This window comes from Harpia harpyja, chromosome 11 (assembly GCF_026419915.1).
Source record: "Harpia harpyja isolate bHarHar1 chromosome 11, bHarHar1 primary haplotype, whole genome shotgun sequence".
NCBI classification, from domain to species: domain Eukaryota; kingdom Metazoa; phylum Chordata; class Aves; order Accipitriformes; family Accipitridae; genus Harpia; species Harpia harpyja.
This window is the reverse complement of record NC_068950.1, coordinates 27,456,434-27,474,189: the sequence shown is the minus strand read 5'-3', so window position 1 is coordinate 27,474,189 and position 17,756 is coordinate 27,456,434. Positions and strand designations below refer to the sequence as shown.

The following is a 17,756-nucleotide window of genomic DNA, read 5'->3' as shown; positions in this document are numbered from 1 at the left end:
GGGCAGGAGGTGGGCTAAACATAGCAGTAGTATAGTAATTCTGAATTAGCTTAGTTTGGAAGTTTAATTAAAAAATAAATAATTCAGATTTGACTAGGTTTTTCTAATTCTGCAGTCAATTTGCTCTTTCTGCCTGTATTTGAAGTATAGTCACTGTGTATCTGCAATTAATTACTGCCAGAGACCTACTATGGTTATCACTTTTCATCTTTCAATTATTATGATTTGAAAAATGGAACAATAACAAATGCTACCATATGAAAAGTCATTCCTTCTCCTGAGATAGAGAACACTTCAGCATATAAGTATTTCCAAATTGCTTTTCTGAAAGCGATTTAGACTTTAAGAGTCATAGAGTGAATATGAATAATGAAGCAAAACAACAATGCCAAATAAAGCCCTTATTTCTAAAAAAAAGTTTTTGCACCAGAGGTTCAATATTACTGTAAAGACATTGCAGTATTGAAAGATTTATATTCTGAAATCTATGACAGCATCTATTGCTGTCAGCAGCAATAGCACAATTTTGTAATTTTCCAAGGATGATATAGGATGCTGATTTCTTGAAACAGAGAAACAGAGACAGGAAATAATCTTATAAACCATCTGCAAAGTACTCTGAATAATCTTGAAAGTACTGAAATGCATTTGTTATCGTGTGTTCTGACTATGGATCAAATTGGAAATTAAAGCCTTTTAAAAATCAAAAAGAAACAATATGAATACAGTATCAGAAGATTAATCAGCCTGAATCTTGAAGAAACCCAATAATGACTACTGAACTCCTGCACTAGGGAAAACTACGAGGAAAATAAAATACCTGCCTGCAAGGATAATTTTCTTTGAAGTAATAGTCTAAATATAAATAGTCTAAATATAAACCTACTCCTATAAACTGACTAAAAACAAGTGGTTATATTTAGACTATATAAAAAAATGAAGCAAAAAAAGCAATAATGTCAATTACTTTCTAGACATTATATAAACTACCAAGATATTTCCCAGAAAAATGGAAATACACCTTCAGTGTAGAAATGGGGCCAAAAAACACCTGGAAAAAATACTTCCTTAGTACAGAGAAATAAATACAAGCTTACCTTACTAATTTTTATGAAGACCTAAGCACAATCAACTTCCACTACAGTCGTTACCTCACAGTTCAGAACCTTTAGAAGCAGCTTCATGCAGGCTAGCAGGAAAAGTGCATCAGAAGCATCCCTGGTTTGCAGGCGAGGCCTGAGCAACCAGCAGATGAGTGAGGTTTTGGAAAGTTGCAAGCTGTATAATCATAAGATTATATAAATTATATGATCACAAGATTGTATTGTTTCCTTCCTCTCCTATTTTCCATGTTTGAAGCTCAGCTTTGTGTTGCCATGTAAAAGCTTTTGTCAAACTTGAAGAAACTCAGGAATAGCTTGATTATTTGTTGCAAGCTAAAACCCCAGGGAAAGGCAGGATATAAAGGCAATTAAAGAATGCTATGTAAATATGAACTATAAATTGAAAAAAAATTTTGTGTATTTCAAGCAGCAGGAGAGTCAGGTGCTTAAACATCGGCATCAAGTACCATTTTAGATGTCCTAGTGGACCTGGAACATCTCCATGTGGGAGACCACTGTTCTTCTGACACGGTAGATAGAGCCAAGGGAAGATTCTCTGGAGCACCTAAAATTACATTTGGCACTCTGCATTCTTAAATGTCACCCTGGCACAGAGCTGGGAAGTGACTAGGATGTATATGACTACAACTGCTGGGCTAAACATAGCAGTAGTATAGTACTTCTGAGTTACCTCAGTCTGGAAGTTTAATTTAAAAAAAAATTGAGACAAAAAGAGATCTGGCATACTACTAACTTCCAGATACAATGAAATACTTGAGGTACAGCAAAATAAGTTATAAGCTTGGGCCTGCTGGAATTTGCAGAGTCAAAAACATATAGAGTGGTGAGTGTTGAGGCTGCTTGGGCTAGGCCATTCTTTCATATGGACAGTTATACCGGAAAGCAAGTCAAAAGTGTAAGGAAACACTGGAGTCAAGTAAAATGTTATTAGCTGAGAGAAATACAACCAGGTAGTGCAGCAAAACATGGTTGCATTTGGTTGCACCACAAACAATGTTGCACGAACAGACAGCTAAATTTCCATGTGTGATTTTAACATTTTAATTCCACACGTTTTGAATAATTAACAGTGAAAATTAACATTCTCTTGGATTTTAGGCAATATCACGTATTTTTCTAACTATTGAACTTGCAAGGTCTACTGTTCAACCACTAGAGCTACAAGAAGATATCCAAATCCCATGCTTGGTTGCCTAAATCTGTACTAGGACACATAAATGTCCATTTTATGACCTCAGGTGTCAAAGTGAACAGCCAAACACAACTTTAGAATATTGTTTATAGACATTTTACAACTGGTTTGTTGAGAGTCTGGTAACACATTCGATTGAAGCAAGTTGCACTTTTTTATTAATGAGTTGATAGCACTGTCAAAAGGAATATAGTCTAGAATAACTTACCATTCTATTACTTTTACTTGTAAATCTAATTATTTTACAGAATCAGTGCTATGAAAAATTCAGCATTAGAGAAACTGAAAGACAAAACCAAAAAGCATTAAGAAATTTCTGAGTCTTTCACTCATTTAAAGAGTACTTGTGAGCAGGGCATGTAATAAATAGCTTAATTTCCCTTATGTGATTTTTACTTTATCTATAGAAGCATTCTCAGTTTAAGAACTACTCTCCTTTGACACGTTGCGATATTTTTCTTTGTAATCCTGAAAACAGCAAGGTCAATAAACAAATATGTAAATACTTTTCAAAATAAGATAATATACCTAGAATTCCATAAATTAGACATCAACTTTATGCAGCAATCCAGCTATTGGTAAATAAGTATACAACAGAAATCAAATTCTCTTAACTGGATTTGAAGGCTTCACTCTGTAAAAATGACTGTAACATTTTTTCCCCAGCACTTACAATGTATTTTGTTTATGTTTTACAAAATGCCATCAAATATTCCAAGAAAGGGCTTGACATCATTGATTTCATCATCAAGAAGATATCTAATGAAGATTAAGCAAACAAAAAAATTAAATTAGGTATAGTACATCAAAACCTGTGAAATCAGGAACACTATACAAAGTATAGTCAAGAAATACCAAGACAAGCAAAATAATTTTAAAGTATTTTCCTTTCTAAGAAAAGTTAATTGCTACTATTATTGTGAAAATTCATCTTTTTAAAATGAATGTTATAAATTAACACATCGCCTAAAAGTCTGTGTTCCATGAAGAACTAAGCACTGAGGCAACAGAAAAACATACACAACTTTTTATTACCTGGGATCCACTTCTTTTCCCGGTTCTTTCGTGAAAATAAAAAAATCCTCTTTCCTAGTGAATTTGGAAGAGTCTGAGATTATTTTTGAGATCGAAGAACACTGCATATTTTTCAGCTCTTGTGAAGGATTTGAATGCTTTTTTTCTTGAAAACTGAACTGCAATGTAAATGTTAAAAAGTGTATATGGTTAAAATAATTAACCAAAAGAGAAACTGCCACATTGTTGTAGTATGTAGTACAGACATTTATATTGATATTATGGTATTTGATAAGGACCAAACTCATGATAAATATAATTATATACTGGATGACTTGCAGAATCACAATCAAACTGAGTAAATAGTTTTGAAGTCATGCTATATAAAGTAAATTCAAGTCCTAGTTCTTTGTATCATGAATATCACACTAAGCATAGGATGTATGCATGTTTGGACAACACAGAAAGGTTCAGAAATTCACTATGTCCAAACTGATTCATAAGTCAAATATGGTAAATACATTTACAAACAAAATACTCTAATTGCAGGAAATTCTGTTATAAAAATATTTTTACTCACCATATTTATATTTCTACTCTGTACAGATAAATTCATTTTTGATGTGCTATTAACCACAGAAACAACTGAGTTCTGAATATTGGTCTCATCTTGTAAGGTGCATGAACTGAAAATATCAAGTTGAATAATTTAAGTATTTTTACAGAAGGGCAAAATTATTTACTTTTCCGTTCAGGATTTTCTATTTATTTCCCTCCACACTTAAATAAAAAAAAAATTCAAATCATTCAACAATTCATACCTTTTAAAAGTTGAAATTTCACTCACTTTTATGAGTGAACAACTTTCTATACATTTAATCATACTGATAAATGTGAAATAGACAATATTTTTAACTGAATAAAACTAATAAATTATATAATGCTTACTCTTTTGAAATGTCATTTGTGGCTTTGCTTCTTGTATACTGGCAAAGTGGTTCACATTCATCTGGAATTTGAAGGCAGATATTTCCATGTTCCACATAAGAATGAAAGTTTTAAAAACTGAGTCACAAAACAGCCGAAACCCCTTGTAAATATTTTACATAATCTAATAAATAATAGTTTGAAAATTATTCAAATATCTTAACACTTGAAATATTTCTGCTGTGAGTTTTAGGCTAATGTAAAAGGTAAGCAGAGACATGCAGTCAGATAAAATAACAAATATGCAGTTGCAGGCCATCCAAAAAATTTTTCATTATGGCTTTCTCAACTCTCTCTTCCATATTAGATTTGTCTCAATGTAGGTGACATTCAAGGCAGAGTAATAAACCTGGCGGTCAAGTCAATTAACCAAAAAATTTCAGGTAGTTCTATTCATTGTATACTATAATAAATTATTCTCAAATAATAGCCTGTAAAATAATTTGTATGTAGGAAACAAAGAATTTTGTTAAAATAACCTTACTCTACTGGTAAAGTTGCTAGCAAATACTAATTTCTCATCATCAATATCATCCCAAACATCATCTGTCAGTTCAAAGTCCACATCCAAAGCATCTGAAAACAAGATCTGCTTTTATCTGTATCAGTCAAGTTATGCATTACAGATTTTTAACTTTTTTTTTTTTTTAAATGCTATCATCTCTTGGCTCTTCTCACTCACAAACACTGAATGTTTCCAAGAGAAAGCTGTAATACATTTGTAATGGACAAGTATAAAAACTGTTCTGTTTTACAACCAGTTGTTCAATCTATTGAAAGGAGGACTGTCACATATGCACTTTTTCCTCAGCGTTATTTTGAGAAAAGTTATCCTCAGCGTAGATTCTAGAAAAACAGGCCTTATAAAAATCACTGCAATTTCATTCTTTCCCTTTGTCAGAAGCACTGTTTGATTCCAAATTTAATACTTTTAATTCAGTCCTTTCTTCTCTCCAGTTTTCCAAAACACTCTGAATGCTGTCTTCCTCCCATCCTCCCATACATCTAATGCCTAAGAACTAGCCATGATAAACACATTTTCAAGCATTGTTGTTAAAATTCTTAATTAAAATGTGATAGTTAATGTTTTAAAATCTTTTTTTCTGGTGCAAAGACCCTCCTGTTTCCTCTCTTACCCTCTTTCCCTTTTGTTTGTTGTATTCTCTCTTTTCATCACCAGTCCAATTCTCGCTCCTAATTTTTTTCATCTCTCTTCTGCCATACTAGCCTCCAGCATCAGACAGTGCTGAAATCTTCATTCTGTTGTCATGGCCCCAATATGCCTAAGAAACCCTGATCCCGGTCTCCCTTTCAACAGAGGTGGAGCAGGACAGGCTCAAATCAAAAATCCTGTTCCACAGACACTGGCAACACCAGGAAGGCACTGCTATTGTAATTTTGGATGTGCACAGTCAGCAAGGTGCATTACTGCACAGACACACAGACTTTAAAGAAATTATAGGTTTAGGTTAATAAAATTTCACAGTATATTTTTAATTACCTACTTTTTTTTTTTTTGTATGGAATTGAAAGATACCGTATTACAGATGCAGTTAACCCTATAAAAATCATATAAACTGATGCTTTACTTCATTAGAACTATTTTTGGTGCATTTTTTTAAATGCAGGTGGCCCAATCAATATGGCCAAAGTCACCTTTGCTGCTGCTATTCAGTGCAGAGGGTTTTCAGTCAGCAATATCTACTATGTCCCATTGATCCTGTATGATTTGCCTCAAGATGTTCTTGAGCACAGACTATAGCTATACTGGAATATCCATCTGTCTTCCCATTACTTTATTCTTTTAACACAATCATATCATACACTAACTGCCTGCCCCGCCCCAGCAACTAATGATATGGCTATGCAACAGTCTTCCATCTTAAGACTAGATAACAACTATGGCAGGTATAATAGTATGGCAGGAAAATAAGAAACATTAATTTGAAGGAATAGGATTACAATCCCATCATCAAAATATTAAGTAAAAATGAAATTATGCAGTATAGCTGCCAACATGTAAGGCAGCATGAACTAAAAAATGTTTCAATTCATTTCAGCACAGTGTTTCTTATATGTCTGAGTATGACCTAAACATTGGAGCTGCTACTTATTAGCCAAATTAATTAAAACCTGATTCACATCAATCTACTGTCACCAAATACAGAAAGAGGAATTTTTTTTCCAGATAGAGATGTTTTACTAGTTATGAACTCAGTTACTAAATGGTCATATTTTGTCAACTATCAAAAGTTTGCATTTCACTAACTTCTTCCAGCAGAAAGGGAAAATAATAGATATAGGGGTAAAATACCTCTTGCATTACAAGTGGCTTCAGTGGAAATACATTACAGTCATACCCTTCAGGAAGTATTTATAGATTTGGACCCTAATATATTTGATTTAGTCATTACTGTTTTATTTAAAGGTACATTTAGACGCTTAGATCTACATTAGAAATTCTTACCGATGCTAGAAAGCAAGCCAATTAAGGCCACTATATTTCCCTATACATTCAGCGTTCTATAATCCTGGTTGCATTACTGGTTGCTGTAGTCATTTCGGCAAGTTTGCATTTACAAGTGTACTAAAATCAAAACAGTGAAAAATCGTAATTTCAAACATTAGCAGTAACTTACCACTCTTTCCGTAATTCCAGGATTGCAGTTGTTTCTGAGATACTCCTAACCCACTAACATTACCTACCTCACCCACTGAGGGTGATGAAGATGACTCTTTATTACTAGACCTATTAAACAAAAAATAATAATTAAAAAAAAAATCAGTGAAATGTCAGTAAAATACTTGCTTATTCAGAAAACAGTTTTTAGTTGTTACAACTTAACATATTATCTAAAATAAGACATTTCTTTTTTGTTACTTGTATTAACCAGTACCTTGGCAATACTGGCAACAGAGATTTAGGTGTAAAAACGAATTGTTTGAGGTCCACATTTTGAGCTTGATTTAACATCTGCATCTAAAGAAAGCAGATTATTGTAACTGATAAGATATAAACATATTGAAAACCATTGTTTTTTAACAATCTTAATGACATTAATACTGTATCAAGTTAGCATATTTTTTAAAGATCATATATAAAATCTTTCTGATGTCTGCTTATCTAACGTAATCAGTTAAAAAGGTTTGAATTACATGCTTCTAGTGGAATTATCTGAGCACCTTGGCAAAGTCAGACTGGTTATCACTAACTCTCATCTGTATTAGCTATAGGCTAAATCATTCTCTTGCAAACAAACAAGCAAACAAAACTGTGAGGAGGAAATAAAACACTCCAGTATCTCAAATACCGTTCTTCCTGCAGAAAGAACTAGTTTAGTACTACGTTCAAAGGGATAAAGTGTACGCCATGAAATCTTTCAGAGGTTAAAAACTAACATGGTTGGTTTTCTTACAAAGAAGTGGATCTACCTGTCAATGCAAAAAAGATCTTTTAGTAGCATTACTCTGATAAATACCACTATTTGTTTTCATTCAGGTCATACTTTGCCAAAACCAAGTCACAGTACAGTACCTTCCAACAATGCCTCTGTAACTCGCCCACCACAATCTACCAAATGCCATAAAAGTAAAAACAAGGAGTACATGCACAGAAGTGGATCATTGGAAGCATTCCAAGCAGCCGCAAAGAACCTCTCAATGATTCCTGGGCTTTTGGTACCTTTGTACTTCTTCACTTTTTGCATTCCACACAGAAAAGACAAACTCGAATGTTCATATTTAGTTATAAAATTCTCTCTGCAAACAATATATACAAATACATAAAAGATTAAAATAAATCTATGTATTCGAATGAACCTTTAACCGTTTTACTGGGGGTACAGATGAAATTGAGTTCCTGCTCCTTAAATCAGCAAGGTAAAAAGAAAACTTTGAATCTCCATTCATCTCAGACTTTGAAGGTACTCCAGTTTTACCTGAGAACAGGAATTAAAATAATCTTCAGATTAGTTTAGAAGGGATAAATCCTAATTCTTTCCAGATCAATGGAAACTTTGCCACTAAGCTTAGTATCTTCTATTAGAAGATCCTAAAAGATTTAACACACCAATATTTATATAAAAGTGTAACAAGCTCGACATTGCTCTTAAATCATATGCTAGATGTTCTGAAAAATACTATTAATCATTGTAGTGCCTACAAAAGTGTTATTGACAAAGCTTTTTATTACCGCTTTTACGACTGCATCATAGCAACAACTCAGGCCTCACCCTCTCGCTTACATTGCTTCTGTTAATGTAGCTATTGGTATAAATCAAGCTATTCTAAATTATATTTGTCTAAAAGTAACAGAAATAGTAGTTATAATGAAACTTACAGCAGTCATGTCCACACACATCTTTATTTTTACAGCGATGGTTGCATTCTCTGTTTCCATATTTCTTGTAAGTAATCTCTTGTTTAGAACTGCCTCCTAGATAATACAGAAATGCTCATTTTTTATTTCATATGTATTGTTGAGAGAGTACTTCATGCAGTAAGAGATGGGCTAGAAGTAATCTGTATCACTAGAATTTTGTTGCCTTCAACAAAACTTTGGGCTGTACAAACAATGTAATTGGAAAGAAATTAATCATTGCTACTGAAAAAGAGAGGCACTACCACATTCCCAAATTCAAACAGTAATATTAGATACCAAACATCCATGATTTTTATTACTTTCAAATTCATCAAAGAATTGCACTGTAGTACCACAAGCAGAAGCAGCAGCATTGTATTTTTATTATAACTGAGAAAGAAACAATATGGATAAACAAAGATTCAGCTCTCTAGTGAAAGCAAAATTCAATTTTCTGTTGACTTTGGTATTAGCCAGATGTTGTGATCTGACTGTTTACCTGTATCTACTTTTGCTGCTGGCAGACTTTGTGGTGAGCCATAATACATATCAAGTGAAGACTCAGATTTCAGTTTTTGATCTGTGACCACTCTACTTCCCACTGTTTTCGGTGTTAAGTAAAAGACTGTATATCCTTGCTGTATATCAAGGCCAACTTTGAAAAAAAGACAAAAAATATTTTAAATTGCTATAAACTGTTTCTAACTACTGATTACCCTCAGTTTTCTAAAGAGTTTAAGAAAGTATAAATGTTATTAAAAGATCATGGAAATTTGCTAAGATAATGTACCATTAAAAGCACACTATTATATGAATGGATTCCTTATGACCGAGATTTAAAAAAACTAACATTTTCAGAATTATAGATGTCATTACTAGAGGAGTAACAAAATTAGTTCCTTTAACCAAATTTTTCTGTATTGTTTTAAAAGTACATTTATCTATGGCTTTGCACTGCTGATAAAATTTTAATTTTAAAATTGTACTACAGTCTGTATTACAGGAGTATCAGCAGCTCTGTATTGGCAAAGGCATAAAATGATTATGTTGAAATGAGTATATTGATAGTACTCTTGAAGTTGAATGCTAATAAAGATTCTAGTTCTAATTAAACGAAGATTCATATGAGACTATGAGACACACCATTTGTAAGAAGAGTATTTTTGTCTTTTATTAGGCAAATATTGCTGGAAAACCAGACAGGCTTTTAAAAAATGAGAGATTTCCTTCAAGTCTGAAACAGAAGCAGACTTTAAAATATGTAGAGACTGGGAAGACCTGCTTTTAGTCTAACTTCACTGTTACCAATTTCAGAGAAATTAACTGTTGTGTTGAGTTTTACTGAACTCAGTACAACGTGTAGATAGCCAGGCAGTAATAAAAGGACAATTTTTTCTTCATCTCTGGTTAGAAAACCCTCCTTTTTCCTGAGCCACAGGTTTAGCCATAGGAATACACGTTATTCCAGGCTTGATTATTGAAATAGTCTCAATATTCAATGTTTATCATGGAAGCACCAAATATACTTCAGTTAAACTAGCACACAGCAATCTTCTTTACAGGTGGGGCATGATGGCAGAATTTAATACAGCCAGACTATTTTTAAATTGTATTTCAAAGTTATATGTTTCAAGGTCGTCACTGTCTTTCTTCATCTGCTGCTATAGTTTCAATTCTATGGAAATTGACACTGAGGGGACCAATGTTTAAATCTACAGATGTTAAGGTACAAAATTTTCCACTGTAGAAATTTCTTGCTACTGAAGTGGAGATGAATCCATATCTAATACTTTTTTATCACAATGCAAAACCTAACCATTCACAAAGACAGCTCTTCCCAGCGTAAATAACCTTTCAAGCTGATAGGTTATCCCTACTGAAAGTTAATTCAACTTGAAGGTGAAGGGGAAAAGAGAATCCTAATCTATATCAACAGAGCAAGCTACTATCTCCCAGTAACAGTTTTGATGTTTCCCAGTTCATTAATATACTAGTAAATGAAATGAACAGATATATAATTAGGACTATTAGGTAATACTTAACCCAGTAAAAAACATGTAGTAGAATTTTGTTTCCAGATCAGTTCATTTTATTGTATTTTTGGCTTGATATAAAGTGTTTTAATAATGTATTCAAAATTCTTATGCAGTTTTTTTTTTTAATTAAAAACATACCAATCAACCTACCATAATCAGAACTAATTAAATTTATACTAATATCCTCTGATTTAAGAGCTCTTTTCACTTCAATTTTCTTTGTCCAATTTCCAGTTTTCAGCAGCACAGAATCCCTGTAATGTATCAGTAAAGTTTTGTTAGACGTGGACAATGAAAACAAGACTGTATACTATGGCATCTGTAACCAAGTGGAAGAGCCTTTATTTGGTCTTAGTTCTTGGATTTTGCTTGATAAGTGGCCTAAGAATAACCTTCCAATAATACATGATTTATGGCCACAAGAGAGCCAGGATCCTGCAGATCAGTTTCAGTTCTGCCAAAAGTGCCAGACTTTGGCCAGAACTCTCGTGAAGGTCACGCAGTTGGAAAAGATTTTGTTTCTCTTTTCCCATTTGCTCCAAGCATATCTTAGCCAACTGGAGAATTTAATTCCATCTCTGAGTGAAAGGCAATTTTGACAATATGCTATAATTAAAGAAATATAGCTAATAAGAGCAAGTAACAACTTGAGAATGTATCTTTTTAATAGGTACTTTACTTGTTTTATATTTCTGTGGAAATTATTATGACTTCAATAATATGACATCAGTGTTGTACAGATATTTACACATACTCTCTGTACTGACAAGCACACGGGCATGTTTTGGGGGTTTTTGAATCTCGTTCAGCATTTTAAATGACAACATTTAAATGCTGTAGGATAAGGTATAATTTTGTACCTTTTGGCATCAGTAGAAAGTGTTGCAAAAACCGCAACTCACAGAAAGGATTAAAAGCCAACACCCTTAAAAGATATGAGGCAAAAAAACCTGATCATACATACATAATTTTCTGATTAAAAATGACTTGGTTGTCAGCATCTCCTATGACCAATGTAACATAGTGAAAGTCTGTCGCTGTTCTCTTTGTCTGTAGCTGCTCATAGTTTGTTAATTTGATGGTTACCAAGATTTCAGCCAATGTATCACTGTATTTTGGAAGCTAGGAAAAAATGATAGAGAAGATGACATCACTGCTAAAATATGCAAAGTAAAATATACACCCTTCCATAAATTTTTAACTGTTGATACAAACACAAAAGCTTGATTCAAGCAATTTCAATTTGTGGTACAATTTTTATTTGTTGTTCTGAGACACTATTATACAGTACTAACTTACCCATAGCTGAATATCTTAAATTTGATTAAGTATTGAGAATAAAAGACAGTCTACATTAAGCCCTTGAAAAATTCTCCTCTGTTCAATGCAAAGAGAAAGATGCAAGAACAAAACTAGCTATATTTTGGCATCCCAACATTCCTCTATAAAGTATTTATAATTGTGAAATCTTTCTTCTGAGAATAACTTTAGAGATACCCATCCGGTATTATGTCAAATGAAAAACTGAAATAGAACTGATCATTATAACAATAGTATTTCACACATCTATTAAGTTTTTAACTTCAAAGGTGTCTTTATTTGTACCAACTTCACAAGACACTTTAAGGCTATTTTTCAAATTTTGCATTTCAGAGTGGCTATGTGACCTGTTGAAAGAGAAAATGCATATCAGAACGTCAAAGCTCTTGATTGCACATGGAATTTTACCCTTCCGTTGAAATGGCACCAGCTACGTTAAGGTAATAATTTACTGTTTCTCTATATTCCTAAGTGTGACATAGAAAATAAACATGAGTTATTGCTTCTTCAGTAAGTTTTATATGGATGCTTTTCTGTCTCCAGGGTTTGTTTATATTCAAGACAGAAGAGACCTCTCAGACTCACATATAATGCTAGAATGTGGAATATACCAGTTTGCATCTGTAACATAAAATGCTATTAACGAGAGAGAGAGAGAGAGGCCAACGTATTATAGGGAATGTCTATTCCAAGGCTCTCCTTCAATGTTTAAGAGTTTGATTATACATGCTAAGGTGGAAGGAGGCCATAATATTGTGTAATCTTCTACCAGCAATGGCTTAAAATTTCTTTAAGTCAGTATTTGCTCTTTCATTTAATATCACATAAAACCATAAAATAAATAGAAAAGCATTTACCTGTTCAACGTCAAGTTCATATTTTGGAAGATGCAAAACAGATTCTTTTATCTGGTTTCCAAAAGGAGGATGTCTGTTTAAAATCTGCAAAGATTTCATTTCATTTCTGATACATTCAGCTGATCAGAGGTGCCAACAAAAATGTAAATCCAAGGAATCAAAATTGCCAGAGTAATTATGCTATCAACAAAAGCCCTTATCACTCCTGGTTCTCTACTGTCAGTGATGCCCAGAACAGCAACATAACCAAAAGAAAATTCCAATATTTTTTCATGTTGCTACCACTTCTGTTCAGGTAACAGCCAATGAACTAGTCAATGACCTCAAAACCTGACTACTCAGGTTTTATATGAGATGACTCTTCTATGTTGCGCTAGCTTTAGTCAAAACAAAACAAATTACAGGAATACTGCAAAAGGGGGCAGAAAAGAGAAATCAAATTCCTAAAGCCAGAACAGAAAAACCCAAGTAAGATAATTTTCTTTTAGAAATCTGTTGTATCTTCCAGAACACTAGAAAAACAGTTTCCTCAGAAAAGAAGCCAAGAGCCAAAGAACTTGTTCTGGGGTAAAATCTAACTTCCCTAAAATAAGAAGTGCTTTACAGATGATTCAGAAGAATTTCACTCTATGACTATCTTTAACTAAAACTAGCAATAATGGAAATTCAGGATTCTCATCATTAACATACATTAAGATAAACTGTAAATACATATTCCCTTTTATATATTTTCTAACATTCCTAAAAGGGAAATCCATATTGTCCTTTATTTCAAACCACTTTATGATGAAATTCTACATATTTAAGCAACTGCTTTCCAAAAACAGCCAAATCAGTGAAATCATCCACATCAAATTTGCTAGAACAAAACACCATACACATTTTCAAGGAAAAATAGCAGTAGTCACATTTTTTTTTTTAATTCACTAGTATAAATGAAAAAACCACTTAAAACACTCAACTTTACTGACAATCATATAGCAGATATATATTAACCATACTGCTTTTACTGGTAACACTATTAATACTCAATATTTTCCTTATCATGTTTATCCACATACAAAATGATAAATTACCAATTCAAGTTCCCTTGCATTTGTGTCTTCTATTTTTTTAAATGATGTCAGCCCAGCATTTACCATAGCATTTGACAGTGATACACCTGTGAAAAATTTAAGTTTCACGCTGTTAAATGACAGTCACTAATCTCAAATTATTCTCAACAACTGCATTATAGCAGGTAAAACCAAAGCAGAAATCATTTTATTGTATGTTTGTCCCAGCTTTTTGCCAAGCAAATCACTAAATTTCTTTTCAGTTGATTGACTATTTTAGTATTTAATTTCACTTATCCATTAGTAAAGAGAAAAAGAAATGCAATACAAATCAAACATGAAAACATTCAGTATTTCAAAACTGACAATTTATAGTTACATTTTCTAGAGTAAAACAGATTTTAGATCACTTTCTACAAGAGTCAAGAAACATGTTCTGCATATATATGATGAAAAAAAGCTATGTTAAAGCTATGTTTAACTATGTTAAAGTCATAAGGATCTCAATGTTTTTGAGCAAGCTAATAATGAATTTCACTCAAAAAAAATTTATTATAATCTTCTAGGAGTCTTTGCAGATTTAGCAAAAAACTTTCCCATGGCATATCTGCCACAAAACCAGACTGGCAGAGAATTCCACATACAATCTCATTCCTCTTTGTGATTCCCAGTTCTTTCAAACTTCCAGTGAGATTTAGAGTCATCACAGCATATGAAAAGGCACTTCCCTTACCTCGAACTACAGCCTACTACAATAACTGCAATAATTTTAAATAAAGGATAGTACTGAATACTTAGAACGAGCATGTGAATTCTTCATACCTAATTCTGTAGAAACAGTAAAAGACATATGAAAATTACGTGGGAAACCTCTCAAGAGACTCTTAGGTTGCTTCTTGGAAGACGTTTCAGCAACCTTGTAAGAAAAGACTCATTTCAACTCGAGAATTTAATGACTTAGAGAAACAGAAGACCTTTCGTCCTTTTATGTATATTTGAACACCTTTTGGGTCTGACTTAGGGAAGGCATCTTCTACCATCTCCCCTCTCCTTCGCAGAAGCTCTGCAAACAGTCTGAAGACTCTCACTTATTACTTCTGCAGCTATGTCAGTTAGAGCTGTTGCTTTGTTTCTTTGTAAGTGAAGCAGAAGACTAGTTCTTTTGTCGTAATTCCTATAGTGGCAGAAGGGTTTCCACCAGTGAAGAAAATACAAGACATAAGTAAGCCTTTTTCGCTTTGTCTTTACTTCTGAGCAAGAAAAAACGGAGGTGGAAATCAAACTGCACAAGTAGTAAAGGTGATAAAATCCTGTATGTCAACTGATCATTATCCTGTCTCTCAGAACAAACAGAAATCAAGCAGATCATACAGCAACAAGATGGAGCATCATTATTGGACAAGAGTAACAAATTGAGGCAGTTGTAGAAATGCAGTAAGAATTCAACTGAATCCTCAATCTCAGTAAGGCCAAATGTCAAAGAACAGTCACTCTTATAAAGGAAACACTGATTACTAAGGCTTTTTTAAGATTCAAAAAATAACATACTGAGACAAGAGTTTAAAAATTAGGGATTTCTGAATATGTTACATGAAAGCTACACCAGTAAATTTCTGTGAGCTCAAACAAGTCACTTAACTTCACAAAGACATAGAATAGGCTTAGCAGCCATAGTATGACAGAGGTCAAGAATCAGACATCATAATATAGGCATCAATTCAATATCTGATTCACAAAAAGAGAGTGAACTGTCAGCAGATGGTTCAAAAGAAGCCTGTAAGCAGAACAAATGGAACTTTGTAAAATATGCTGCAAGGGCAATAACAGCATAGGCAAAAATACAAAAAAAAAAAAAAAAGGAAAACAGGACAGACGTATATATAGCACTTCTATTATTAAAAAACTAAAACTGACTTCATTCTATTGACTATAGTGTACAGGAAAAGATTTGTCTACACTGCAAGTGCCATGTTTATTCCACTAATACTAACCCCCTAGAAATGCTGAAAATGAGGCATACTCCTCAGATGACCATGTGCACATCAGCACAGATCCCGAAGTAGTGGAAATGGGTTCCCACCACACTACTGTGCCGCACACAAGCTAACAAGCCCTGTCCCTTGCTTTGAATCCATATGAATGAAGCAATACAGGTTCTGCACCTGAATTGGCAAGGTTGTAATGTATTGTACCGTATGGGTCTTCTGGCTTAGCTATTCTCTAATTTGCAGATGTCTGTACCATACTGTTCTGCACAGAGCAGATGTGGGTTTAAAGAAGAAATACAGAGAACACTGCAGTGAATTCTGAAAGCATGAAGGTGTAAGACCAGACAACAAAGCAGGAAGCTACACTATTACCTCAAACAAGTATAACTACGTTTTTTTAATACAGAGGACTCAAAAATTTCTGAAATCCTTTTCAAATAATGACAAGTCTGTACTTCCAGCCAGTAACAGGATACAGTGATACTGTAGAAGATTACTAGAAACTTGTGATCTTCGTGTATATGAACCTCATGCACAGTAAATTTATTTCCATTTCACGATACCTATTCACGTCAATGCAAATTCAAGGGCTTTTATGCATATGAGTAACAGGACCTACAGTGACAGCTGTTTGGAAAGGAAGGCATAGCCTAGTCAGAGATATGCAATCACACAAATGTGGAATATGCCCAAGATACTGAGATGAACATGAAGAAAAAAAGAACAACTCTGAAATACTTTGAAAGCCTGAAGAAAATCACTAAACAGATTAGTTTTCTCATGACACACTGTTCTGACAACTGTGATACTAAATTGTGGCAAATGAGTAATTAGGAGACTCATTTAATTATGTAAGCAGACAGCTCAGAAATTAGCAAGCTAATTATGAGTTTTGATTCTCTATCAGATTACACCTTTATAATTTCTGACTAGTACCTACCAATTTTTTCCAATTGTTTAGACACATGAAGTGAATTTTCCCAAAGTTTGCATCTGAAACACTTTGCTAAAATCAAAGAGTTTAATAAAGCAGAAAAGTTGTTCTTACATGATGCCAGAAAGTCAAATAACCCTGTAAAAATAAGATTTACTTGTATTAATTAAATAAAATGCAGTTTATTATTATATGTACCAAAAAAAGGATTAAATTTTACCATACATCTAGTAACTCTTAAGCCATTTCTAAATATTCTGCCAGTATCTTGTGTCAAAGTAAAGTCTTGAATAGGAATGCATCCTAACTGAGCCTGAATAAGACTGGGAAAAAAAAAATTTTTTTGGTATATAAGCCATACTGTAAGCAAAGTATAACAACATAAAAGTTTCTACTGGAAAACAAAAGAAAATTCAGAACAGAAACAATGAAATGCAAGATCTGGTCCTCTATAAAATGATACAAATTTTAGCCAGGACCTCAACAGCCATGAAATTACAGCTTTTCAATGAAAAGTAACAACACAATATAATATTTACCAGTTTATTTTCATTTCTCTTGTTTTTATCTTCCCCTCCATGGGAAACCTATGCATGAAAATATACATATTTTCTGCTATTCATTTTATTTATTGCTAAAAATATACTTTCCCTTTTCAACGTATATATTTTTTTATACCTGATAGTTATTTTGTCCTTGTGTTTATTCAAAGTGTTCAGTATTTTCTTTTCATTTGTTCTTAACTTGACATCCAGAAATTCTGTGCAGTTGGAGATCATTGTAATCTGTAACAATTTAAATATTTTATTAATTGTTTTTCCTTGCCATTTTTTTTCTACCACTTCTTCCAACTCTTTTTTTCAAAAAAAGCTTTAAAAAAATTTTTACC

The 17,756-nt window shown here is 33.1% G+C and overlaps 1 protein-coding gene across 1 annotated transcript in view; it reads right to left on the bottom strand.

The window, feature by feature from the left end:
* Positions 1-2,875: 2,875 nt before the first annotated feature.
* Positions 2,876-17,756, bottom strand: part of HFM1 (helicase for meiosis 1) — a 38,981-nt gene continuing 24,100 nt past the window's right edge. The window contains exons 21-38 of the mRNA XM_052800368.1: positions 17,546-17,652; positions 17,407-17,454; positions 17,093-17,190; positions 16,874-17,005; positions 13,967-14,052; positions 12,891-12,974; positions 11,678-11,835; positions 10,864-10,967; positions 9,177-9,332; positions 8,657-8,752; positions 8,137-8,255; positions 7,215-7,297; positions 6,957-7,066; positions 4,802-4,893; positions 4,279-4,376; positions 3,911-4,016; positions 3,352-3,509; positions 2,876-3,075 (exon numbers count right to left, since the gene is read on the bottom strand). Coding sequence (XP_052656328.1) covers positions 3,009-3,075; positions 3,352-3,509; positions 3,911-4,016; positions 4,279-4,376; positions 4,802-4,893; positions 6,957-7,066; positions 7,215-7,297; positions 8,137-8,255; positions 8,657-8,752; positions 9,177-9,332; positions 10,864-10,967; positions 11,678-11,835; positions 12,891-12,974; positions 13,967-14,052; positions 16,874-17,005; positions 17,093-17,190; positions 17,407-17,454; positions 17,546-17,652 — 1,902 coding nt within the window. The 3' untranslated portion in view covers positions 2,876-3,008. The remainder of the gene's footprint in view (positions 3,076-3,351; positions 3,510-3,910; positions 4,017-4,278; positions 4,377-4,801; positions 4,894-6,956; positions 7,067-7,214; positions 7,298-8,136; positions 8,256-8,656; positions 8,753-9,176; positions 9,333-10,863; positions 10,968-11,677; positions 11,836-12,890; positions 12,975-13,966; positions 14,053-16,873; positions 17,006-17,092; positions 17,191-17,406; positions 17,455-17,545; positions 17,653-17,756) is intronic.